The sequence below is a fragment of the Mustelus asterias genome, unplaced genomic scaffold, assembly GCF_964213995.1.
Source record: "Mustelus asterias unplaced genomic scaffold, sMusAst1.hap1.1 HAP1_SCAFFOLD_2802, whole genome shotgun sequence".
Classification (NCBI taxonomy): domain Eukaryota; kingdom Metazoa; phylum Chordata; class Chondrichthyes; order Carcharhiniformes; family Triakidae; genus Mustelus; species Mustelus asterias.
Genome location: NW_027592747.1, coordinates 20,759 through 46,350, shown reverse-complemented (window position 1 = coordinate 46,350; position 25,592 = coordinate 20,759). Strand labels below are relative to the sequence as shown.

Sequence of the window (25,592 nt, the reverse complement as noted above, 5' to 3'; positions counted from 1 at the left end):
CCCTTCTACCTGCAGGATCACTCCCAGTGCATTCTTGTGACGATGGGTTTTAACCACCAGGACTCGACCGGCAGATAGAGCCTTGAATCCACTCATCGACTCCATGATCCTCTTCTGTAACACGAGACGGGGGGGGGGGGGGGGGGGGGGGGGGGAAGAGAGAGAGAGAGAGAGGGTGGAGATATTAAGCCAGCAAAGCAAACAATAATTAAACGTAGAGAGTCCTTGCTAAGTCTCATCACCCTTTACCTGTAGAGTGTCTCTTGTGTACAGGAGCTCCCGCACTGCATTATAATAGTGCTCCAAGTCACTCAGCTGTCCGATGCACTCCACCTCATCCATGCTCGACAGCTTCTTGGTCAGTTCCTGAATCTGCTGTTCGTATATCTGCCAAGCACAAGGATGTGACATAAGAAACACGGCACGCAGGAGGCTCTTCAGCCTGCTCTTTATTTTATATCTATTAGTGTCACAAGAAGGCTTACATTAACACTGCAATGAAGTTACTGTGAAAATCCCCTAGTCGCCTGTTCGGGTACACGGAGGGAGAATTTAGCATGCATCTAACCAGCACGTCTTTCAGACTGTGGGAGGAAACCAGAGCACCCACACAGACACAGGGAGAACGTGCAGAATCTGCACACTCAGTGACCCAAGTCGGGAATCGAACCTGGGTCCCTGGCGCTGAGAGGCAGCAGTGCTAACCACTGTGCCACCGAGCCACTCTGTGCACCGCCATTCAGTAAGATTAAGGTTGATGGTGCGGTTGAGCAACACCTTCTCACGATATCCACCTGCAAACAGCACGGAAACTCAAGCTTGTAACAAAGATAAAATCAATAGAACGCAGCATCTTATTGATTTTCCTGTATGCCTCAGAAACCTGTGCCTAAAACTTTGCACACTCCTGCTGCTTGTAGGCAGTGGGTCAGTGCATAATTCCTTGGGTGGGTTTCCCGCCCACCCTGATCGCTTTGCAATTATATGCTGGAGTGAGAGAGCCTAGGACCAGGCATCACTTTATAAAAATAAAGGCTCATTCATTTAAAAGGGAGATGAGGAGAACTTATTTTCTCCGAGGGTTGTGAGCCTCTGGAACTCTCTTCCTCCAAAGGAAGCAGAGGCCTTAAATATATTTAAGGCAGAGCGAGATAAATTCTTGATTACCAAGGGAGTGAAAGTTTATCGAGGGAGGCAGCAATGTGGGGCTGAGGTTACATTCAGATCAGCCATGATCTTGTTGAATAGCAGAGCAGGCTCAAGGGGCCAATTCCTAATTTCTTATGAATCTTAAAAATCCAGGCCCTGGACAATAATTAATGATCTGTGGGTGGAGAGGTGGGGGATGGAAATGGAGGCTTTTGAAATATGGGTGTCCGGCATATCCCTAAAATTCTGCATACAGCCAGTGGCGAGTTGCTTGAGATTGCAAGAGGAAAGGAATTCTAAAAAGTGACATCCAGAAGAGAAAAGGACATTTGATGTGAACTGAAAAGCTCGAGACCTTTCCGAGCAGGCAAAGGGGAGGGTAGCAGAAAGAGGGGTTGTCCTAGGTGTAGTTAGATGCTGTTAACGGATATGGGAGGATGTCATAAGACAGGTGAGTGTGACACACCATGGCAGGTAGATAGCTACAAGCAGGACATGGAAGAATAGTCAGCTTGAGGATTGAGGCTTAAGAATGGGTGCGTCGGGACAGACTTGTGAAGCGTAGCCCAATATTGCTCAAGACAATATACATGAACAAAATTCTGAAGGTCCTTCATGTAAATGGCGGCACGGTAGCACAGTGGTTAGCACTGCTGCTTCACAGCTCCAGGGTCCCGGGTTCGATTCCCGGCTCGGGTCACTGTCTGTGTGGAGTTTGTACATTCTCCTCGTGTCTGCGTGGGTTTCCTCCGGGTGCTCCGGTTTCCTCCCACAGTCCAAAGATGTGCAGGTTAGGTTGATTGGCCAGGTTAAAAATTGCCCCTTAGTGTCCTGAGATGCGTAGGTTAGAGGGATTAGCGGGTAAATATGTGGGGGTAGGGCCTGGGTGGGATTGTGGTCGGTGCAGACTCGATGGGCCGAATGGCCTCCTTCTGCACTGTAGGGTTTCTATGTTTCTATGTTTCTATGTAAATACTTTTAAGTCACTAAATCGTTTCAAGATGTTCTGTATTTTTTTTAATTCAGTTTAAAGTTTATTTATTAGAGTCACAAGTTGGCTGACATTAACACTGCAGTGAAGTTACTGTGAAAATGCTCTAGTCGCCACACTCCAGCTTCTGTTCAGCTACACAGAGGGTGAATTTAGCATGGCCAATGCACCTAACCAACACGTCTTTTGGAGTGTGGGAGGAAACCGGAGAACCTGGAGGAAACCCACGCAGACACGGGGAGAGTGTGCAAACTCCGCACAGGCAGTGACCTAAATCGGGAATCAAACCCGCGTCCCTGGCGCTGTGAGGCAGCATTGCTAACCACTGTGCCACCCACGAATTCAAATCCCACTACCTGCCGTGGCGGGATTCGAACCTGGGTCTCCAAAACATTAGCTGAGTTTCTGGATTAATAGTCTGGCGATAATACCACTAGGCCATCGCCTCCCCTAATAATTAGTGATTGTACCTTGGCATCCTTCCTGGTGTGGAATTCGGAGAAACTCCGCTTCATCATGTCCTCCACTCGGAGTGCCTCCACTCGTAGCAGGTTGAGGATCATGGTGTACGTCAGGCGGAACTGAGACTGCAACAGTGTGGGTTTACCCTGTAAAACAACATCCACAGAAAGAGGGGTGAATTCAACCCGCACGCCACAGCTCTCTGGATAATACAAGTAATCTGGGGAACTCAAGAGAGGGAGAGACAGAGAGAGAGCAAAAACTCAAGGACAACTGTCCAGAGAAATGACATGAAGAAAAATGAAGGCCAACTCATTGGATGCATGCTTTAAATCTGATAGTGCAGAATCCATAGAATCCCTACAGTGCAGGAGGAGTGCAGTGCATCGAGCCTGCACCAACAACAATCCCACCCAGGCCCTATCCCCGTAACTCCACATATTTACTCTGCTAGTCCTCCTGACACTAAGGGGCAATTTTAGCATGGCCAATCAACCTAACCCACACATCTTTGGAGTGTGGGAGGAAACTGGAAACCCAGGGGGAGCAGGCAAACTTTACACAGTCACACGAGGCTGTAATTGAACCCGGGTCCCTGGCGCTGTGAGGCAGCAGTGCTAACCACTGTGCCACCGTGTAACCTACCAACATTGAACCTCCTCTAAGTCTCAATCTTTAACCTGCCACGGGAGCTGCCAAGGAGAATTGGCTTTCAAAGTTCCAAGCTCACAGGGCAACAGGACTGCCAATCTGCACAGGAAGATCCCACAATGGAGGCGACGTGTTGGATGACAGGACATATTGTTCAATTGCTTGCGCAACGCAAGAATCCTTTACAACAGGCTAAAGATCAGGAAGTTTGAATCTACTACTCACCCCTCCCTCACCCGCCCACCGCCAAGCTGACAGTTTGCCTTTCTCACCAACATCATCTTGTGGAGGTCAGACATCTCATGGACCCCGCCCTTACACAGGATAATGACCATCCCAGTCGTGTCCAGACCTCTCCGTCCTGCTCTGCCTGCCATCTGAATGTATTCGCCTGCAACGAGAACAAGACGTGTCACAGGTAGAGGTTCCGAAAGGGGTTGAGATTGTCAGGATGGGTTGTGAAGGTTCGGTTTGAGCTCTTCTTTGTTAACCTATAGTATGCTGAACGCTGTTGGCAAGGCCGGTGTTTATCACATGTCCCCAATTGCCCTGGAGAAAGTGATACCGAGCCTCTTTCATAAAGACTGAAGTGTTTGTTTGGATATTTCAGTGGGCAGTCAACCACTTTGTTTATAGCCACATGCAAGGCAAACCAGGTAAGGATCCAGAATGGCTGTAGTGCTGGCAGATTCAATGGTGGCTTTCAATAGGAAGTTCGCTTATCAAAAGAGAAAAAAATAATCAGAGCTAGGGGAAAGGTGGAAGACTAACTAACTGGCACAGCCAGGTTGGGCAGAATGGTCGCCTTCTGTGCTCTGACCACTCGATGACTCGGAGGCACTTACAAGGACAAAGAAGCAGACGTTGTGGAACCAAGTTCTTTCAAAGGGCTAGCACAGAAGAGATGGGCCCAAACCACCTCCTTTCATGCTGCAGTGGCATTGTCACTGGGTGGAAATCCAGAGACCCAGGGTAATGTTCTGGGGACCCAGGTTCGAATCCCGCCACGGCAGATGGTGGTATTTGAATTCAGTATATTAAAAAAATCTGGAATTCAGAGTCTACTGATGACCATGAAACCATTGTCGATTGTCGGAAAAACCCATCTGATGTCTTTTAGGGAAGGAAACCTGCCGTCCTTACCTGGTCTGGCCTACATGTGACTCCAGAGCCACAGCAATGGTTGACTCTTAACTGCGCTCTGGTTTAGCAAGCCGCTCAGTTCAAGGGGCAATTAGGGATGGGCAACAAATGCTGGTCCAGCCAGTGAGGCCCACAACCCGGAAGAATAAAGATAAAAATGTTTTATGCAGCGATTGAACCCATAACGGATGGTGTGTCAGTGTTCATAGAATCATAGAAACCCTACAGTGCAGAAGGAGGCCATTCGGCCCATCGAGTCTGCACCAACCACAATCCCACCCAGGCCCTACTCCCACATATTTTACCCGCTAATCCCTCTAACTTACGCATCCCAGGACTCTAAGGGGCAATTTTTAACCTGGCCAATCAACCTAACCCGCACATCTTTGGACTGTGGGAGGAAACCGGAGCACCCGGAGGAAACCCACGCAGACACGAGGAGAATGTGCAAACTCCACACAGACAGTGACCCGAGCCGGGAATCGAACCCGGGACCCTGGAGCTGTGAAGCAGCAGTGCTAACCACTGTGCTACCGTGCCGTTGGAAGTGGAAAACCCCCCAAAATTGTTTTCTTATTATTTCAGGGGACTTGAGGAGGTGGCGGAGAGCTGCCTTCTCGAACCCACTGCAGACCACGTGGTTCACCCACAGTGCTGTTCGGGAGGGAGTTCCAGTTTTTTGACCCAGCAACAATGATATCGTTGATGTCATTTCAAGTCAGGATGGTTTGAGTTTTGAAAGGGAACTTGTCGGTGGCTGCTTTCCTGGTCATTCTAGGTGGTAGAGGTCACAGCTCTGAAAGGCATCCTCTAAGCGGCCTTGGCCAGTTGCAGCAGTTGCAGGGGAGAGGGGCATGAGGAAAGAGGCATGGAGGGAGGGGGTGGGGATGGGGGGAAAGCATTTACATCACACATCACCTGGAGTCAGGTCTCGGAAGTTTGTCCCGTCATGTTTGCGGATGGTGTCGAACACTACGGTTCTGGCTGGCATGTTGACTCCCATTGCGAATGTCTCCGTTGCAAAGAGAATCTGCAGCGGAAGGGGAAAAAAAAAACACACACAACTCCGGTTAATACTGAGGCACACAATGCTATGAAATGCATCAAGACAACCTCAGAGCCGCTTGGTTCAAGCAGTGAGATGAGTGACGGCCCTTGACATCAATACTGCGTTTGCCTGAGTGCGGCATCAAGGAGCCCCATCAAAACTGGAATCAATGGGAACCAGGGGGAAAACGGACACAAAGGAAGATGTTGTGGTTGCTGGAGATTGGTCATCTCAGCTCCAGGACAGCACTGTACCAGTTTCTCAGGGTAGTGTGCTAGGCCCAACCAACTTCACCTGCAATATCAATAACCTTCCTTCCATCGCAAGATCAGGAGTGAGGATATTCGCTGATGACTGCACAATGTTCAGCATCATTTGTGACTCCTCAGACACTAAAACAGTCCACATCCAAATGCAATAAGTCCTGGACAGTATCCAGACTTGAGCTGACAAATGGAAGGTAACATCCATGCCACACATGGGCCAGGCAGTGACCATCTCCAACAAGAGAGAATCCAAACATCACCCCCTAACATTCAATGGCATAACCATTGTTGAATTCTCCATTATCAACATATCATCCCATTGACCAGAAACTGAACTGGACTGGCCATATAAATACTGTGGTTACAAGAGCAGATCAGGGGCTGGTAATCCTGCAGCAAGTAACCCACCTCCCGACTCCCCAAAGCCTGTCCACCGTCTACAAGGCACAGTGGTTAGCACTGCTTCCTCATAGCACCAGGGACCCAGGTTCAATTCTGACGTCGGGTGACGATGTGGAGTTTGCATGTTCTCCCCTTATCTGTGTGGGTTTCCTCCAGGTGCTCCGGTTTTCTCCCACAGTCCAAAGATGTGCAGGTTAGGTGGATTGGCCATGCTAAATTGCTCCTTAGTGTCAGGGGGATTAGCAGGGTAAATGTGTAGGGTTACAGGAGTAGGGCCTGGGTGGGATTGTTGTCGGTGCAGGCTCGATGGGCCAAATGGCCTCTTTCTGCACTGTAGGGATTCTATGAAGTTAGGAGTGTGATGGAATACTCTCCACTTGCCTGGATGAGTGCAGCTCCAACAACACACAAGAAGTTTGACACTATCCAGGAATAAGCAGCCCCCACTTGACTGGTACCTCATCCACACACACACTCACCGCCTCCAACACCGGCAGCAAAGTGTACCATCTGTAAGACGCATTGCAGAAACTCACCAAGGCTCCTTCGACAGCACCATTCAAACCCAAGAGCATTACAATCGAGAAAAACAATAGCAACTCCACCACCTGGAAGTTCCCCTCAGAGTCATGACCATTCTAATTTGGAAATATATCATTCCTTCACTGAGTCAAAATCCTGGAACACCCTCCCTCACGGCGCATTCTTACACCACATGGACTGCAGTGGCTAAAGGAAGCAGCTCACCATCACCTTCTCAAGGGCAATTAGGTATGGGCAATAAATGCTGGCCTAGCCAGTGACGCCCACATCCCTTGAATGAACAACAAAAGTCACATTACTGTGCGAGCCAGAAGAAATCCCACTGTGGATGACACATAATAATATAACTGTCCAACATTGAAGGAAGCTATTCAGCCAATTGAGTCTGTGAGGCACTGCTGTCACACAGCGCCAGGGACCCGGTTCGATTTCCAGCTTGGGTCACTGTCTGTGTGGAGTTTGCACATTCTCCCAGTGTCTGCGTGGGTTTCTTTTGGGTGCTCCGGTTTCCTCCCACAGTCCAAAGATGTGCGTGTTAGGTGGATTGGCCATGCTAAATTGTCGCTTAGTGTTAGGGGGGACTAACTAAGATAAATGCATGGGGTTATGGGAATAGCCCCTGGTGGAATTGTGGTCGGTGCAGACTCGATGGGCCGAATGGCGTCCTTCTGCACTGTAGGATTCTGATTTTGAAAAGCAATCCAATCAGTCCCACTCCTTCGCTCTTCCCAAATCATTTTTCATCTGTGTTGATCCAATCCCCTTCAGAATCTGTTTCCAGCACACTCTCGGGCAGCACACTGAAAATCCTATCTACTCATTGTTTAAAAGAGGTGTCCCTATTCTTTGGCCAATCGACGGAAATCTGTGCCCTTTGGTGATCGAGCTTTCAGTCACTTTTAACACCTCAATCAAGTCATTTTCTCTGCTCAACAGAAAACAAGCTCAGCTCCTCTATAGTCTTCATATCCCACTTGGATTCAGTGCTCCAGTGAAGGCTGGACGAGTGTTTTAGACAGATTTAACCTCTGGTCAGTGGCCAGTGCCCTTCAACTTTACATTGAACTCAGAATGTGCAGCTCAGGGACAGCCCATTCGGTCCATCTTGTCTAACTGGTGTTTGCTGCACCTCCCCGAGTGGATCCCCCCCCATATCCACTTGTGTGCTTCAGGCCTCCCCTTACAAGAGTCAATCCCTCTAATGATATGCAGGATTGTCTGTGCAGTGCAGGAGGTGGCGATTGGGCCCATCGAGTCTGCACTGACTCTCCGACAGCACCGTATCCCGGCCCACCCGCTGCCCTATCCCCATAACCCAACGTCATTACCCCACTAATCCGCCAAACCTACACATCTTGGGACACCAAGGGACAATTTAGCATGGCCAATTCACCCAACCTGCACATAGAATCAAAGAATCCTCCAGTGCAGAAGGAGACCATTCAGCTCATCGAATCTTCACCGACCACAATCCCCACCCAGGTCCTATCCCCATAACCCCTAGTTAGCCCCCAGGATACTGGGTAATTCAGCATGGCTAATCCCCCTAATCTACACATCTTTGGACAATAAGGGGCAATTTATCGTGGCCAATTCACCTATCCTGAACATCTTTGGACTGAGGGGGGAAACCGGAGCACCTGGAGGAAACCCACAGAGACACGGGGAGAGCATGCAAACTCCACACAGGCAATCAGCGAAGGCTGGAATTGAACCCGGGTCCGTGGCGCTGTGAAGCGGTAGTGCTAACTACTGTGCCACCATGCCACCCTTTGAACCACAGTCTCACCACTCTCCGGTGAAAGATGTTCCTCTTCAATTCCTTGCTGGGTTTATTGGTGACTATTTTTTACTTGGGCCTTCATGCTCCACAAGCCAAGGCAATCCCTCTGTCTCCACCCTATCAAATTCAGAAAGCCCTGCACCCTCCGATTCGCGAACGAAACAGTTCCAGTCTTTCCCGATTGGAGCACATTCACAATTTCAGTGACATTGATTCAGCGATTTTCTGAATGCTTCAATATCCTTCGAGTAATGTGGAGACCAGGACTGAGCACAGCACTTCAAAGTCCGCTGCAAACAAGGCTGCATACAAATATAACCTCCTCACTCTGCTTTAGAAACCTCCTCCTTTAAGAAATGAAGGCTGGAACATAGATTTGCTTTTTTTGTGATCTTGCAGAGCTGCGTTGAGGGATTTATAGCGTTAATTCCTCTCCCTGCCCCACAACTCCTTCACCACCTTCTCAGAGGCAATTTGGGATGGACCACCCAGCGATGCCCAGTGAAAGCCACCCAGTTAACATCACGGGGCAGGAAGGCTCTGCGAAGAGGAGAGCCACTATCCACATGTTCTGAAGTCTTACCTTCACTAAACCCCTGGTAAAGAGCATCTCAACAACCTCCTTCAGGATTGGAAGGATCCCACTGTGATGAACACCAATCCCCCGCTTCAGTAGCGCGACCATCTGCAGTACCTGTCCGACACAAACAGAAAGTCATTTTTTTAATGGGATCGAGCAAAGGGACATCCGTCAGAAGGGGCGCATTTATCCGAGCACATTTCAGTACCGATGGGATGGCACGGTGGCACAGTGGTTAGCACTGCTGCCTCACAACGCCAGGGGACCCGGGTTCAATTCCAGCCTCGGGTCACTGTCTGTGCGGAGTTTGCACATTCTCCCCGTGTCTGCGTGAGTTTCCTCTGGGTGCTCCGGTTTCCTCCCACAGTCCAAAGATGTGCAGGTTAGGTGGATTGGCCGTGTTAAATTGCCCCTTACTGTCAGGGGTACTAGCAGGGTAAATGCATGGGGTTATAGGGATAGGGCCTGGGTGGGATTGTGGTCGGTGCAGACTCGATGGGCCGAATGGCCTCCTTCTGCACTGCTGGATTCTATGATTCTATCCTCTGTACTGAATCTAGCATTCACACAGCAGATACCAATCTGATAAAACACACCAAACTCTATCTGGAACACCCCCCAGAGTGGATTGGTATCTGTGTGAATGCTAGATTCAGTACAGAGGATATAATCTTAGAATCCGACAGTGCAGAAGGAGGCCATTTGGCCCATCGAGACTGCGCCTACCCCAGAACACAATGCATTTACCCTACCTAGGCCCCCTGACACTTGGGTCAATTTAGCATTGCCAGTCCACATCTTTGGACTGTGGGAAGAAACCGGAGCACCTGGAGGAAACCCATGGAGACACGGGGAGAACGTGCAAACTCCACACTGACAGTGACCCAAGCTGGAATCGAACCCTGGTGCTGTGAGGCAGCAGTACTAACCACTGTACCACCCCAGTGCTGATTAAACTGATTTTTCTCTTCACCATACCTGTAACCGTAACACTATATTCTGCACTCTCTACTTTCCTTCTCCCCTATGTACTCTATGAACGGCATGCTTTGTAAGAAACAATACTTTACACTGTATTCCAATACATTTGACAATAATAAATCAGTGTAAAAGTTTGAAGGTACATCCTCATTTTCCAAAGTTAAAGTGACACTGAGCATTCCAGGGGAGTATGGTACCATCTGATCTCACTGCATCAAGATTTAAAGTCACAGTCCCATGCCACTCCGCATCGCCATTTACCTGTGGGAGCTCTCGGTCTGTGCCCTTTAACCGGGAGATGCACTTTTGGAAGAAAATGTGGATCTCGCTCTTTTCCACGGTGCTGGTGAGGTCGACGGTGGTGAGCATGTTGGCATTCTCATCGCAACGGTTCCGCGAGAAGGTGAATGCCACGATGGGAAGGCTGTCTTTCTTCCGAAGCATGTCAATCAAGGATAGCCAGACGCTCTTATCCTGCAGCCGAGGAAATGCAGAGAGATATCAGAGACTTGCACAGAGGGTGCAGGCTGCTCGATCGCATGGGCGGCACGGTGGCACAGTGGTTAGCAATGCTGCCCCACAGCGCCAGGGACCCAGGTTCAATTCCGGCCTCGGGTCACTGTCTGTGTGGAGTTTGCACATTCCCCCCATGTCTGCGTGGGTTTCCTCCCACACTCCAAAGATGTGCGGGTTAGGTGGATTGGCCGTGATAAATTGCACTTAGTGTCAGGGGGATTAGCAGGGTGAATATATGGGGTTACGGGAATAGGGCCTGGGTGAGATTGTGGTCGGTGCAGACTCGATGGGCTGAACGGCCTCCTTTGGCATTCTATGGTGATGGGGCTTGGCTGATCAAGTGATATCCACCCGATTTAAAAAGCATTAACAAACGCAATCTGGGAATGATGGGAGGGATGGGCATTATTCCCGTCTCCTGCTCGGAATCTCCCTGCTCTCCTCAGAAACTGTCCCCAGGTAATCTGTAAGGACTGTGTGCTGCTATTTTATATTACAGTTCAGGTGTTACATTCTCTACCTGGGTCAATGCCACTTTCTGAAGCTTGGCACCTCGAGCTGCCTGGCTCAAACTCCCTGGTTCCAACCACCATCTCCTCAACTGCGCCCACCGCCAAACAACTTCCTTCCTCTTCTCCACCTCAGCTCAAAGCCCCTACTCTCTCCCTGGCCACTCTCCTCTGCCACCCATCTCTCAATCCCCACCCCACACAGCAGCCCTCCTCACCAACCAACCGCTTCCTCCATCCCCGCAAATCCAAGCCCTCTCCCTTACTCCTGCACTCAACGCATCGCTCCTTAACCTCTCCCCGGCCATCTTCTCTAAAGTCCTTCTTCCTGGCCCCATCTCGCTTTTCCCCTACACCATAAAGCCCCCTCTCCCTGGACCATCACCCCTTCCAACCTCTCTCCCTTGTGCTGGGAACCAACAATGTGGTGTGTGTGCCTATACGCATGTCTGCATCTGTACGCATGTCTGAATGTGTGTATGTGTATCGGGATGGGCACCTCGGCATGCTCATGGGCGGGCACCTCGGCACGTGTGGCAGGGCGCATGGGTGCACACCTCTGAGCACGTGGGTGCGCGCATCCGCATGTGCGAGGGTGTGCACCTCTGCATGCGAGGATGTGTGTACACGCACCTCTGCGGGTGAGGGGAGGTGCACGCACACAGCTCTGCATGTGTGCATGAGAGAGATATGTACATATAGAATGACCCTGTAATAGGTAATGGATTCAGTTAATGCTGTAAGTTTCAGTTTACTGGAAGCTGTTCAGATTCCGTTGCCCTGGAAAAATAACAAAGAGATGTGGGGTGAGGGAAGGCGGTTTTTCCCTGGGATAATTGAAGGCTCTGAGATTGCTTGATTGACATCTTATACCATGCAAATCTGTGCAGAAATGCTTGGTATGCTACTGTCCTGCTGATATTTAATCCGTCAACAATCCCTGTGCCAAGAGACTTGTGCAACTGCACCCATCAGATGTTTTACAGGAAAATGGTGCAATAAGTGGCTCAGGACTTTGTGAACTTTGATGAAGGTTGACCACCCTGTAAAAAGTGCGTGGGCAGGAGGTGGGGGATTTGTTTTTCATGGAGTGTGGCGTCACTACCAAGGCCAGCATTTGTTGCCCATCCCTAATTGCCTTTGAACTCAGTGGGGCAGAGGTCGGTTAAGAGCCAACCACTTTGCTGTGGATTTAGCGTCACATGCAGGCCAGACGAGGTAAGAGGACGGTAGATTTCCTTCCCTAAAGGACATTAGTGAACTAACTAACAGAAAGCAAAGAGTGGGGGTAAATAGGTGTTGTTCTGGTTGGCGATCAGAGACTAGTGGTGTGCCTCAGGGATCAGTGTTGGGATTGCAATTGTTTACGATTTACATAGATGATCTGGAGTTGGGGACCAAGTGTAGCGTGTCAAAATTCGCAGATGACACTAAGATGAGTGGCAGAGCAAAGTGTGCAGAGGACACAAAGTCTGCCAAGCGATATAGATAGTCTAAGTAAGTGGGCAAGGGTCATGCAGATGGAGTACAATGTTGGTAAGTGAGAGTTCATTTATTTTGGTAGGAATAACAGCAAAATGGAGTCATGGTAAAAAATTGCAGCATGCGGATGTGCAGAGGGATCTGGGTGTCCATGTGCATGAATCACAAAAAGTTGGTTTGCAGCAGGTAAAGTATGAAGGGAAATGGAATTTTGTCCTTCATTGCTAGAGGAATGGAGTTTAAAAACAGCGAGGTTACGTTGCAGCTGTATAAGGTGCTGGTGAGGTCATAGCTGGAGTAGTGTGTACAGTTTTGGTCTCCTTACTTGAGAAAGGATATACTGGCACTGGAGGGGGTACAGAGGAGATTCACTAGGTTGATTCCGAAGTTAAGAAGGTTGGCTTATGAGGAGAGACTGAGGCTATACTCACTGGAATTCAGAAGAATGAGGGGAGATCTTATAGAAACATGTAAAATTATGAAGGGAATAAATAAGATAGAAGCAGGGAAGTTGTTTCCACTGGTGGGTGAAACTAGAACTAGGGGGCATGGCCTCAAAATAAGGGAGAGCAGATTTAGGACTGAGTTGAGGAGGAACTTCACGCAAAGGGTTGTGAATCTGTGGAATTCCCTGCCCAGTGAAGCAGTTGAGGCTACCTCAGAATGTTTTTAAGGCAAGGATAGATAAATTTTTGAACAGTAAAGGAATTAAGGTGAGCAGGAGGGTAAGTGAAGCTGAGTCCACAAAAAGATCAGCCATGATCTTATTGAATGGTGGAGCAGGCTCGAGGGGCCAGATGGCCTACTCTTTCTGAGTTCTTATGAACCAGATGGCATTTACAACAATAGGTGACAGTTGGAGATTAACCAAAATCAGCATTTTATTTCACACTAGATTAAAAATAGCATTATATTTTATAACGGAATTCAAATCCCACCATCCCGTCCCCAGAGCATTTATCTCTGCATCATTAGAGTCGAGTGGTACTACACCACTCTCTACACCCTGGGAGAGTTACTGGCATGAGGAGCTCAAGTAGGTGTTGCAGCCTGGAATAGGATCGATGTGAGAAGGTGATAGAAAAATGAGGGAACAACGGAAAGGAACTTTGACTGAAGCAAGTGCTAAGTTCAATACTTGATATAGTGCGGTTTCCAGAAAGTCCAAGAGCAAAATAAACGAGACAATTAATCAAAGAATCTATTCAGCGGTCAAAGTGGCTAACCTTTAGTTTTATGCCCTATAAAATGACTCAAGATGGAAAGAATCACAGAATCTCTACAGGGAAGACAGAGGTCATTCGGCCCATCAAGTCTGCACCGCTCTCTGAAAGAGCATCTTTCCCAGGCCCATCCCACGCCCTATTCTCATAACCCCATACATTTACCCTCCTAATCCCCCTAACCTACACACCTTTGGAAACTAAAGGACAATTTAGCATCACCAATCCACCTGACCCTCACATCTTTGGAGTGTGGGAGGAAACTGGAGCACCCGGAGGAAAACCACGCAGACACGGGGAGAACGTGCAAACTCCACACAGACAGTGGTCCAAGCCGGGAATCGAACCCAGGTTCCTGGTGCCGTGAGGCAGCAGTGCTCAACACTGCATCACCGTGCCACTCCGAATTGGAATGTCACTGGCTGAGTGGATAGGGAAAGGATGAGGTTAATTGACTGGTGACAGGAAACACGTGGAAAGGCTCAAGGTGCTAATGGCAGCTGGGTGATATTAAAGGTGCGCTTTTCAACCCAAGGCTAGACACCTTATGGGGGTATTGCTGATAAAGTAAATCTTGATAGGGCAGAAAGGCTTTGTCAATAATCCATCACAGAACACTCCCGAAAAGAAATGGTAAGAGATGGAGAGTTCAGTAAACTCAGGCATTCCTGTTGGAGGTGGCGAAGATGTGAGGCACCCAAAAATGAGAGAACAGAGTTTGCACTGGGCAGCCACCCCATCCAATCAGGCCCGAGAATCAGTTCCAGTCACCATTCTATATACATGTTGTACCTCGAGTGTGTTATATTCCATCTTAAACTTCGATTAAACTCATCGCATCAAATCTGTTGCAGTCGATCCGGATTTATCAGAGAATGATAACTTCAACCAAAGATTCGAATTGATACACTGGTTTCCCCAACCTCAAAAACTCCCGCTTCAGACCTGGCCCCCTTTACTTGACTCCCTTTCCCCGCCCCCCCGACATCCCTCTCTGCCCCTCTCCAATAAACCTCCACTCACCAACAACAACCCTCCAGCAGCCCCACCACCCCCACTCCTCACTGAGCCCCAACTTACCAGCCCCTCTCTCCAGCCACTTGCTCCAGCCCTTGCCCCTCCCCCCCACGCGCCCCCTCTCTCCCCCCCCCCCCCCCCCCCGTGCTCCCGCTCCATCCTCAATCCCCACACCACCTCTCCAACTCCACTCCCCAAGCTCCCACTCCATCCACTCTCCCCAAGCTCCCTGACCCCAGCCCATTCCCTCTCCCTGCAGCCCCGAAACTGACGGTGCAGCACAGAGACCGGATGAAACATTTTATGAAGGACAAATGAGCGGGTGTTCTTTACCGAGAGGAGAAAGTCCCACCTGACTGGAGCCTCCGTAATGGACTGGCTGCTTGGCTCCAAAGGACTGCGAATGCTTACTGGCACGCTCCTTTTTGGCTTCCACTGCTGCGTAGAACCTGGACATCAGCAGCAAGAGGGAGACAAGAGTAAAACAGAGAGGGTACTGAGGACAGACTGAGCAACGTGAGGCCCAGCCAATTAACAAAGCAGAATAGAGAATTCCAACTCTGGTTTCTGAAGTGATGGTTATTCCCATATTATACAGATTGCAATGAAGTGTAAGAATATACAGGAGCAAGAAGCTTATAAGCAGAAGAGTTGATTGGAAAGGGTACTGGGTGTGAGCAGAATGCACAGAATTGAGATAAAGAAAAACATGCACTTATCTAGCACCGCTCAACCCTTAGATGTCGCAGGGTTTTTGAACAGCCGATTCAGTATTTTTATCATTAGGTGTCATCACTACTGTTGTAGTTTAGGAAACCCAGCAGCCAATTTTCATCCAGTATATTCTCACAAAGAGCAATGTGATAATGAACACGCAATGGACTTTATAATGTTAATTGAGGGATAATTGTTGGCGAAGACACTGGAGGGGGACTCCCCCTGCTACTCTCCCCGACCATCCAACACGTTTACAACCAACAGGAGGTCCCTCCCACAGCGCGGCGCTCCCTCGGCACCCACCCTCCCACAGCGCGGCGCTCCCTCGGCGCCCGCCCTCCCACAGCGCGGCGCTCCCTCGGCGCCCGCCCTCCCACAGCGCGGCGCTCCCTCGGCACCCGCCCTCCCACAGCGCGGCGCTCCCTCGGCGCCCGCCCTCCCACAGCGCGGCGCTCCCTCGGCGCCCGCCCTCCCACAGCGCGGCGCTCCCTCGGCACTGGCCCTCTGTGACAGTGCGGCACTCCCTCACGACTGATCCGGAGACAGTACTGCGGTCCCTCACCACTGACTCTCCGACAAGACAATATTTCCCAAGTACTACACTGGCAGTGTCAGCCTTCATTTCGTGCTCAAGTCTCGAACACTCTACTTTCTGAATCAGAAGTGTAAATGTTTTGATTAAATTCAAACCAGTAGGTTGACTCTGACTGTTCAAGGCATTGTCCTGGGTAACGAACCAGGAAATGGCTGTCGCCTACTCTGTCTGGTTGAAAAAGGCGCAATGAGTGCACTGTTCTTTCTGTCTGCGGTAACTGTCAGTTAGCAGTTAACCGATGCATTCAACCTGGCAATACCCTTCCCAAGCAGAGTCCACTTGCCAACCAATCAGCACTCTCTTCACATGCAGTATCAATTGTTACTTTTATAACTTCATATTCTTGCAAGTTGTCCTGATGAGTGCATGACAAAAAGCTTCAACAGTATATGCCATTTTTCCAGAAATGGAAACAGTCATTGGAATGAAACACCTCACAAACAAACATGCACCCGGAACACACCGCAGTACACCCACCGCACCCAGACTGCACTCACCCTTTGGTGAGGAAATTCCCCTGAGCATCGACCAGCAGGAAGAGTTCGTTCTGTGTTTTCTGGCTGTTGCCCGTGTACAGATGGTGCTCCAGGGGCACCGGCCGCTTCATGGTGCTGATCACGTAAAGCTTCTTCTGCTTTATCCTCCTGCAGAGGGAAGGGGGTGCAACAAGAACCCGGGGTCAGAAGCTGCCTCTTGGGTGCCAGTGAATAAAGAGATTTGAAGAGTGCAAACATTGAAACAGTAGATAGAGACTACACCTTTGGTACCAGTGCGGGGGGGCGTGTGGGAAAGTAGGAAGTATAAAATCTGAATCCGTTGAATCCCTATCGTGCATGAACCATTTTTGCAGATGCACCACAGAAAGCATTCTTTCCAGTTGTATCACAGCTTGCTATGGCTCCTGCTCTGACCAAAACCGCAAGGAACTACAGAAGGTCATGAATGTAGCCCAATCCATCACACAAACCAGCCTCCCATCCATTGATTCTGTCTACACTTCCCGCTGCCTCGGCAAAGCAGCCAGCATAATTAAGGACCCCACGCACCCCGGACATTCTCTCTTCCACCTTCTTCCGTCGGGAAAAAGATACAAAAGTCTGAGGTCACGCACCAACCGACTCAAGAACAGCTTCTTCCCTGCTGCTGTCAGACTTTTGAATGGACTTACTTTGCATTAAGTTAACCTTTCTCTACACCCTAGCTATGACTGTAACATTACATTCTGCACTGTCTTGTTTCCTTCTCTATGAACGGTATATTTTGTCTGTGTAGTGTGCAAGAAACAATCCTTTTCACTATGTTAATACATGTGACAATAATAACTCAAATCAAAATCAAGAAGTCTGCACTGACTCTTACCCAGGCCCACACTATATCCGTAATCCCACACATTTACCATGGTAAACCACCTACCTGCACATCTTTGGACCATGAGAAGATATCAGAGCACCCAGAGCAAACCCATAGAGACACGGGGAGAATGTGCAAACTCCACACAGACAGTGACCCAAGGCCATAATCGAATCTGGGTCCCTGCACATCAATTTCTCCTTCTCCTCAGGCAACACAGTGACAGCAGTGCTAACCACTGTGGCACCCGAGGAGGAAGGGGAGAAATTGATTTCCTCAAAGAATCTTTGGAATTCCTCATCTCAGAGGGCTGTGGATGTTCAGTCATTAACTAATGTTTAAGGACAGCACCGGATTTTTGTAAAGTAGGGGAATTAAAAGTTGGATAAAGTTCATTAGTCACAAGTAGGCTTACATTAACACTGCAATGGAGTTACTGTGAAAATCCCCTAGTCGCCACACTCAGGTGCCTGTTTGGATACACTGAGGGAAAATTTAGCACGGCCAATGCACCTAACCAGCGCGTCTTTCAGACTGTGGGAAGCAACCGGAGCACCCGGAGGAAACCCACGCAGACACGGGGAGAACGTGCAGACTCCACACAGACAGTGACCCAAGCCGGGAATGGAACTCGGGTCCCTAGTGCCGTGAGGCAGTAGTGCGTAGTAAGGGATAGTGGATAGTAAGGGAATTAAGAGATATGGCGAAAGTGTGCGAAGGTGGCTTTGAGGTCAAAGATGGAGCAGGTTCAAAGGGCCAAATGGTCCACTACAGCTCCTGTGTTCTTAAAACTATTGTGAAGTAGTGTGTACACGGCACTACAGCCTTTGGCCTTCTGAGTGGTAGAGGTTGAGGAGGGGGTAGGAGTGGGTAGGACCATCGAAAGGACCTTGAGCAAGTTATTGCAGAACTAGACATTACAACCTGCTGCCACTCCGTCAATGGTGGAGGGTATGAAGGTGTAAGGATAATTAAGTACACCCTTATCCAAGGAAGAATATACTTAGAAAGAGAAAAACAAAGGTTCAACAAGCCGACTCTCGGGATGAGGGAATTTTCCGACGAGGAAGGATTGCTCGACCAGGTCTATAATCCTTGGAGTTTAAAGGAAAGACAGGTGAAATCATTCAAACATACAAGATTGTGAAGTGGCTTGACAGGGTGCACAACTGAGAGTTCAATTACCCTGGCTGGGGAATCTGGAACATGGGGCAGCGCCTCGGAATAAGTGGTCAGCCATTTTGGACAGAGATGAGGAGAAATTTCTTCACTCAGAGTTGTGAACCTTACAAATTATCTAACTCAGGGAGTTGCAGCTGCTCCGTCATTGAGTAAATCGAAGACGGAGATCGATAAGATTCTTGGGCACTAAGCAAATCGAGGGTCACAGGGAGTGGGAAAGCGGAGATGATCAGCCATGAACGTATTGAATGGCAGAGCAGGTTCGAGGGGCCGAATGGCCTCCTCCTGCTTGATTCAACAATGCGAAGTGTCGCAAGCTCGGCGCCAACAGGCAAGTTTAGACTTCCGGTTCCCGGGGCTCTCCACCAGGGATGGATTTCCTCATCTCTTGTCAAAGTCTGTTGTGGGCTGATTAATAATAAAGAGACCGAATGCTACGACTAGTCAACAACTCCATCATCACTGTAACATGCTGGGATGGTAGGAGGTGAACCAGATGGGCTTTGCATTTATTGGATTCTGCAAAATCCGACATCAGTTCAAGTGTAATAAATCTAGACTCTGCATTTTAACAAAGGGGCCCCTTTCAGAGCAACGCACTAAATAAAGATCTATGGAAACACCCGGCACATCGAAGTCTTTACCAAAACATCTGGCTAGTCCTGATAAATCAAGAACCCGTTTTCTCGACAGATATTAAGGTTTCCTTTAGATTTGCTTTTAAATCTAACCAGTGTCTCGCCGTCCCAACCCAACTAGCCCTTCTCCTTCTGGATCGCCCTTGGGTGCGTGGGCTCTGAAAGAGCAGGAAAAGGCCCAGGAGGCAGTCGCAGCTTTAGAAGTAAATGGCTCACCCGATCCAGTCGGCAAACTCCAGGGTGTTGGGGACTGTGGCACTCAGAAGGATAAGGTTCACGTGGTCTGGAAGCATGATCAGCACTTCCTCCCATACAACACCTCTCTGCCAGGAGGAAAAAAAAGACTTGCGTTTACATAGCACCTTGCGCAACCTTTAACGACAACGAAGCACTTCTTGAAGTTGGAAACTCGGTTGCCAGTTTTCACACAGCAAGATTCCACTAACCGCAATAAATCAGAAAAAAGTTGTGAATGAAGCCCAGTCCATCACTCAAACACAGCCTCCCATCCACTGATTCCATCTATACTTCCCGCTGCCTTGGAAAAGCAGCCAGCATAATCAAGGACCCCACGCACCCCGGACATTCTCTCTTCCATTTTCCGTCGGGAACAAGATCCAAAAATCTGACGGCACATACCATCCAACTCAAGAACAGCTTCTTCCCTGCTCCCATCAGACTTTTGAATGGACCTACCTCATATTAAGCTGATCTTTCTCTCCACCCTAGCTACGACTGTAACACTGCATTCTGCACCCTTTCCTTTTCATCTCCTCTAAGCACGCTATGAACATAGAACATAACAGCGCAGTACAGGCCCTTCGGCCCTCGATGTTGCGCCGACTAGTGGAACCAATCTAAAGCCCCTCTAATCTACACTATTCCAATATCATCCATATGTTTATCCAATAACCATTTGAATGCTCTTAATGTTGACGAGTCCACTACTGCTGCAGGCAGGGCATTCCACGCCCTTACTACTCTCTGAGTGAAGAACCTCCCTCTAACATCTGTCCTATATCTCTCACCCCTCAATTTAAAGCTATGTCCCCTCGTGTTAGCCATCACCATCCGAGGAAAAAGGCTCTCACTATCCACCCTATCGAATCCTCTTGTATGCCTCTATTAAGTCACCTCTTAACCTTCTTCTAACGAAAACAACCTCAAGCCCCTCAGCCTTTCCTCATACGATTTTCCCACCATACCAGGCAACTTCCTGGTAAATCTCCTCTGCACCCTTTCCAACACTTCCACATCTTTCCTATAATACGGCGATCAGAACTGTACGCAATACTCTAAATGCGGCCGCACCAGAGTTTTGTACAGTTGCAGCATGACCTCCTGGCTCCGAAACTCAATCCCTCGACCAATAAAAGCTAACACACCGTACGCCTTCTTAACAACCCTATCAACCTAGGTGCCAACTTTCAGGGATCTATGCACATGGACACCCAGATCCCTCTGTTCATCCACACTACCAAGTATCTTACCATTAGCCCAGTACTCTGTATTCCTGTTACTCCTTCCAAAGTGAATCACCTCACACTTTTCCACATTAAACTCCAAACCACTAAATCACCCTCAATCCCATGAATGGTATGCTTTGTCTGGAAAATGTGCAAGAAAAAATACTTTTCACTGTATAGCAGTACCTGTGACAATAATAAATTAAATCAACTAGGATGCTACCGGGACTTGATGGTTTGAGTGATAAGGGACTTTTTTCTCTGGAGCGTAGAAGGCTGAGGGGTGATCTTATCGAGGTCTATAAAAAAAATTAGGGGCACAGATCAGCTAGATAGTCAATATCTTTTCCCAAAGAAAGGGGAGTTTAAAACCTGCTGCCATCCGACTTTTGAATGGATCTACCATATATTAAGCTGATCTTTCTCTACACCTTAGTATGCCTCTAACACTAAATTCGGCACCCTCTCCTTTCCTTCTCTCTATTCTATGAACGGTATGTTTTGTCTGTATAGAAGCAAGAAAGAATACTTTTCACTGCATCCCATTACACGTGACAATCAATCAAATCAAATCAAAACTTGAGGGTTAGCCTTACCTCGGCATCATTGACATAGTGAACCTCATCAAATATCACCCATTCAAGATCACGAATAACATCCGAGCCATTGTATAACATGGACCTGCGGGGGAGAAAGTTACAGAGTCACAGGGAATGCGAGTGTCACCGGTGTGTGTTCCATACCTCATTGCCCTTGAACTGAGTTGTGGGCAAGGTTATTGAAGAGGGTCATTATAGTGTCCTTATTATATTGTAGATTTTAACAGAAAAAAAAGACCAGACTTAGTTTGCACATGTAGATTCAAACAAACACGCAACAGGTTTTATTGAAGAGCTGCTCTTTGCCTCTGCTTCAGAATATAAGACTGAAAGTAAAACAGCAGTCTGAGCGCACACACTAACAACAGCACTATCAAATACTGTGATTAGCTCTTAAAGCAACCTGCAACCCTTTTCAATATATAACAGTAGTTAAGAGTCAGCCAGATTGCTGTGGGTCTGAAGTCATATGTAGTCCAGACCAGGTAACGATGGCAGATTATAATAAAAGTAAACCACTCCAAATGTGGAAATCTGAAATAAGAGAGAAAATGCTGGAAAAACTCAGCAACACAGGCAACATCTGAGGAGAGAGAAACAGAGTTAGTGCTGAGTTTGTACTACTCCCCTTCAGAGAGAGTGAAATATCATGGATTGAATACTGTTTAAGAGGGGGTGGAGCAGAGTGGAAGGTCAGAGATAGGTGGGAACTAGGAGCTACATATGGGTGGCACAGTGGTTAGCACGGCTGCCTCACAGCGCCAGGGACCCAGGTTCAAATCCCGGCCTCTGCTGACTGTGCGGAGTCTGCACGTTCTCCCAATGTCTGTGTGGGCTTCCTCCGGGTGCTCCGGTTTCCTCCCACACTCCAAAGATGTTCAGGTTAGGTGGATTGACCATGAGAAATTGCCTCTTAGTGTCAGGCGGTAAATAGCCGGGTAAATACGGAGTAGGGCCTGGGTGGGATTGTTAATGGTGCAGGCTTGATGGTCCGAATGGCCTCTTTCTGTACTGTAGGGATTCTATGAGAAATGTGTACAAGACAAAGAGAGTGTTAAAGACTAAAGATGCTGCTGTTAGTGGTATAAAAGATAGCAGAATGTGTTAATTGTGAAAGAACAAGTGACAGATGACAGACGGGCAGGGGCGGGGCATTGGGACAAAGGAAAATGGAGGAGAGGATTCATGATCTGAAGTTGTTGAACTCAATGTTGAGTCTGGAATGCTATAAAGTGCCAATTGGAAGATTTCCTTATCGAAAGGACAAATGGAGAAATCGATGACGTTTAGCATGGTCACCGTTACTGAGACTAGCTTCATGTTTCAGATCTATGAATTGAATGTTAAAATCCACTGGCTGCCATGGTGCGATTTGGACCCATTTCCATAGAGCATTCGCCTGAGCCTTTGGATTACTAGTCCAGTGAAATTGCTACTATGCCACTATCACCATCCAGACGACTTACCCTGTCACTAGCCGATCCAGATCTATATCAGGCCAAGGGCAGTGACTGTCCAAAGAATAAACTCAATCGGCCTCCCAGCATCAGCTGAAGCATCAAATCCCTTCTCCTTCTTTGGCAGTCCCTCCGGGTCGAGGAAAACTTGCTTCCACTCTGGGAGGTGGGCTCTGCAGTGGTTGAATAGTCCAATCCTGGAGCTGCAGACTCTGCCGCAGGTTTGGCGGGTGGGATGCTCTGGATTCTGAGCTCTCTTTCAGCTCTTTACGCTTGGCCTCTGCGTCTTCCACCCGGTGACGTTCGAAGTGATTGGCGCCTTCACGGATGCTTCCTCCCCAGGGCGTCCTAAGACAAGCGATTCCCATATGTCAATGGGGGAATGTTGCATTTATTTGGGGAGAGTCCTTGTAGCATTTCCTCTGCTCTCCCAGTGCCATTGCGGAGTTCACTGTACAGCACTTGCTTCAGGAGTCTTGTGTCAGGCAATGCGGCCCATCACAGCTGGTCGATCTTGACCAGTGCCTCGATGCTGGGGATATTGGCCTGGGAGAGGACGCTCACGCCTACCCTGCCAGTGGATTTGCAGGATTTTGCTGAGGCAATGTTGGTGATATGTCTCCAGAGATTTGAGGTGTCTGCTGTACCTCGCCAACCATTCAAGATGGCGCCGGAGTGAGGCAACGTCTTGCAAGCTGTGCCCAGCATACCTTCAAGTTTTATCTTCTAAAACTTCATTCTAACTCTTTGAAACTTTCTAACAATGCTTTAATTCAATCTCTTGCTTTCTCTACACCCCAGCTATGACTGTGACTCTACATTCTGCACTCTCTCCTTTCCTTCTCTATGAACGGTATGCTTTGTCTGTATAGCGCACAAGAAACAATACTTCTCACTGTATAGTAACACGTGATAATAATAAATCAAATCAAAGTGCATTGTCCATGTTTCTGATGTTTACAGGACAGCAGGGACCACAGCTGCTCTGTAGACCGTGAGCTTGGTGCTGGATTTGAGGTCTTGGTCTTTGAACACTTCCTCAGGCGCTCGAAGTCTGCACCGAGGCATTGGAGTCGACGCTGGATTTCATCCTTGATGTCTGCTCGCGCTGACAAGAGGCTCCTGAGGTGTGGGAAATGATCCACATTGTCCAGGGGCTCGCCGTGGACGTTGGTGGTCAGGGGCGGGGGGGCAGTTTTGTGCGGTAAGCTGGCAGATCAGCTGGTGCGTGTACCCACGCCAACCACATGGACTGCAATGCTTTGAGACGGCAGCTCACCACGCTCTTCACAAGGGCAATTAGGGATGGGCAACAAATGCTGGCCTTGCCTGAGACATGCACATCCCATCAATGAACAAATAACGATGACAAATAGGACATTGGTGAAGTAGTTTGGGAGGTTGGCAGGGCTGGGGGGAGGTTTAAGACCACGATCCGGCCGAGAGGGAATAGAGAACGAGGGTGTAAAAAAATGAAAGGAGGGAAGGAGATAAAAACCAGAGGAGGTGTGAAAGTGAGAACAAAGAAAAGGAGATACAGACCTGAGAATTTCTGTCGTCATTATCAGACAGGAAGCTTCTGGATGTAACTGCACATCTCCCGTCAGAAGGCCAACATCTTTAAATGTGTTCTTGAAATCCCGGAATTTCTGGTTGGACAGGGCCTTAATGGGCGACGTGTAGATTGTCCTGTGGGTAGAATTTGGTCACGTTAGCAGGAGCAGTGACGCAGTCAAAGAATATAAAGAAACAGGGGCAGGAACAGAGCCATTTGAGTCTGCTCCACCATTCCATATGATCATGGCTGAGCTATAGCCCCACTTTCCCACCCACTTCCCACAATCCGGCAAGGCCAAAATCTCTGTCTGTACCAGTCTTGAATATACCCAATGAAGAAGCATTCCCAATCTCCTGGCCTAGAGAACTCTCAAGATTCATAACCCTTTGAGTGAACTAATTTCTCCTCCTCAACAGTGGTTAGTACTGATGCCTCACTGTGCCAGAGACCAGGGTTCCATTCCTTGGGTGACTGTCTGTGTGGAGTCTGCACGTTCTCCCCGTGTCTGCGTGGGTTTCCTGTGAGGGCTCCAGTTTCCTCCCACAGTCCAGAGATGTACGAGTTAGGTGGATTGGCCATGCTAAATTGCCCCTTAGTGTCCAAAGATGCATAGGTTAGTGGATTAGCCATGCTAAATTGTCCCTTGGTGTCCAAAGATGTAGATCCGGTGGATTAGCCATGTTAAATTGCCCCTTAGTGTCCAAAGATGAGTAGGTTAGGTGTATTAGCCATGGTCGATGCATGGAGTTACAGGGATAGGGCCTGGATGTGATGCTCTTTCTGGGGGTCGATGTGGACTTGGAGCCAGGTGGCCTCTTTTGGCACTGTAGGGATCCTACAGAACATACTAGAACCATTATAATGAAACTATGAAGCAGGACAAAGAGGCTGAGTATTCTCAGTGCCACCAGCTTCTGCTCAGAGCAGACTTTCAACTAGGACGCAAGGGGGATGTAGTTTCACTTACGATCATTTAGATCAAAGCTGAGGCAAACCAGGTACGTGCACAGCAAGTGTGCAAAAATTCCCATATCCTCATCAACAGTGCCAATCAGTTCCTGCTTTTGGAAGGATCAAATACCTGTATAATGCAGGCAAAATCGGGGCTGAATCAGATTTGCGACTCAAGTGATCCCTCAGTACTGACCCTCTGACAGTGCAGGGCTCCCTCAGTACTCACCCTCCCAAAGCGTAGCCCTCCCTCTGGACTGACCTTCCCTCATTATAGACACTGGAAGTAATAAACTGAATTTTGAACGAGTCTGAACTGGACACTTGAACCCA

At 48.6% G+C, this 25,592-nt stretch overlaps 1 protein-coding gene across 1 annotated transcript in view; it reads right to left on the bottom strand.

The window, feature by feature from the left end:
- Positions 1-9: 9 nt before the first annotated feature.
- The window catches only part of skic2 (SKI2 subunit of superkiller complex), a gene marked incomplete at its 3' end in the record, with an annotated part of 42,366 nt that continues 16,783 nt past the window's right edge, over positions 10-25,592 (bottom strand). Inside the window, exons 11-22 of the mRNA XM_078207857.1 lie at positions 24,293-24,439; positions 21,291-21,375; positions 19,445-19,551; positions 16,556-16,702; positions 15,099-15,195; positions 10,261-10,473; positions 9,022-9,132; positions 5,315-5,426; positions 3,526-3,644; positions 2,611-2,748; positions 250-387; positions 10-114 (exon numbers count right to left, since the gene is read on the bottom strand). Coding sequence (XP_078063983.1) covers positions 10-114; positions 250-387; positions 2,611-2,748; positions 3,526-3,644; positions 5,315-5,426; positions 9,022-9,132; positions 10,261-10,473; positions 15,099-15,195; positions 16,556-16,702; positions 19,445-19,551; positions 21,291-21,375; positions 24,293-24,439 — 1,519 coding nt within the window. The remainder of the gene's footprint in view (positions 115-249; positions 388-2,610; positions 2,749-3,525; positions 3,645-5,314; positions 5,427-9,021; positions 9,133-10,260; positions 10,474-15,098; positions 15,196-16,555; positions 16,703-19,444; positions 19,552-21,290; positions 21,376-24,292; positions 24,440-25,592) is intronic.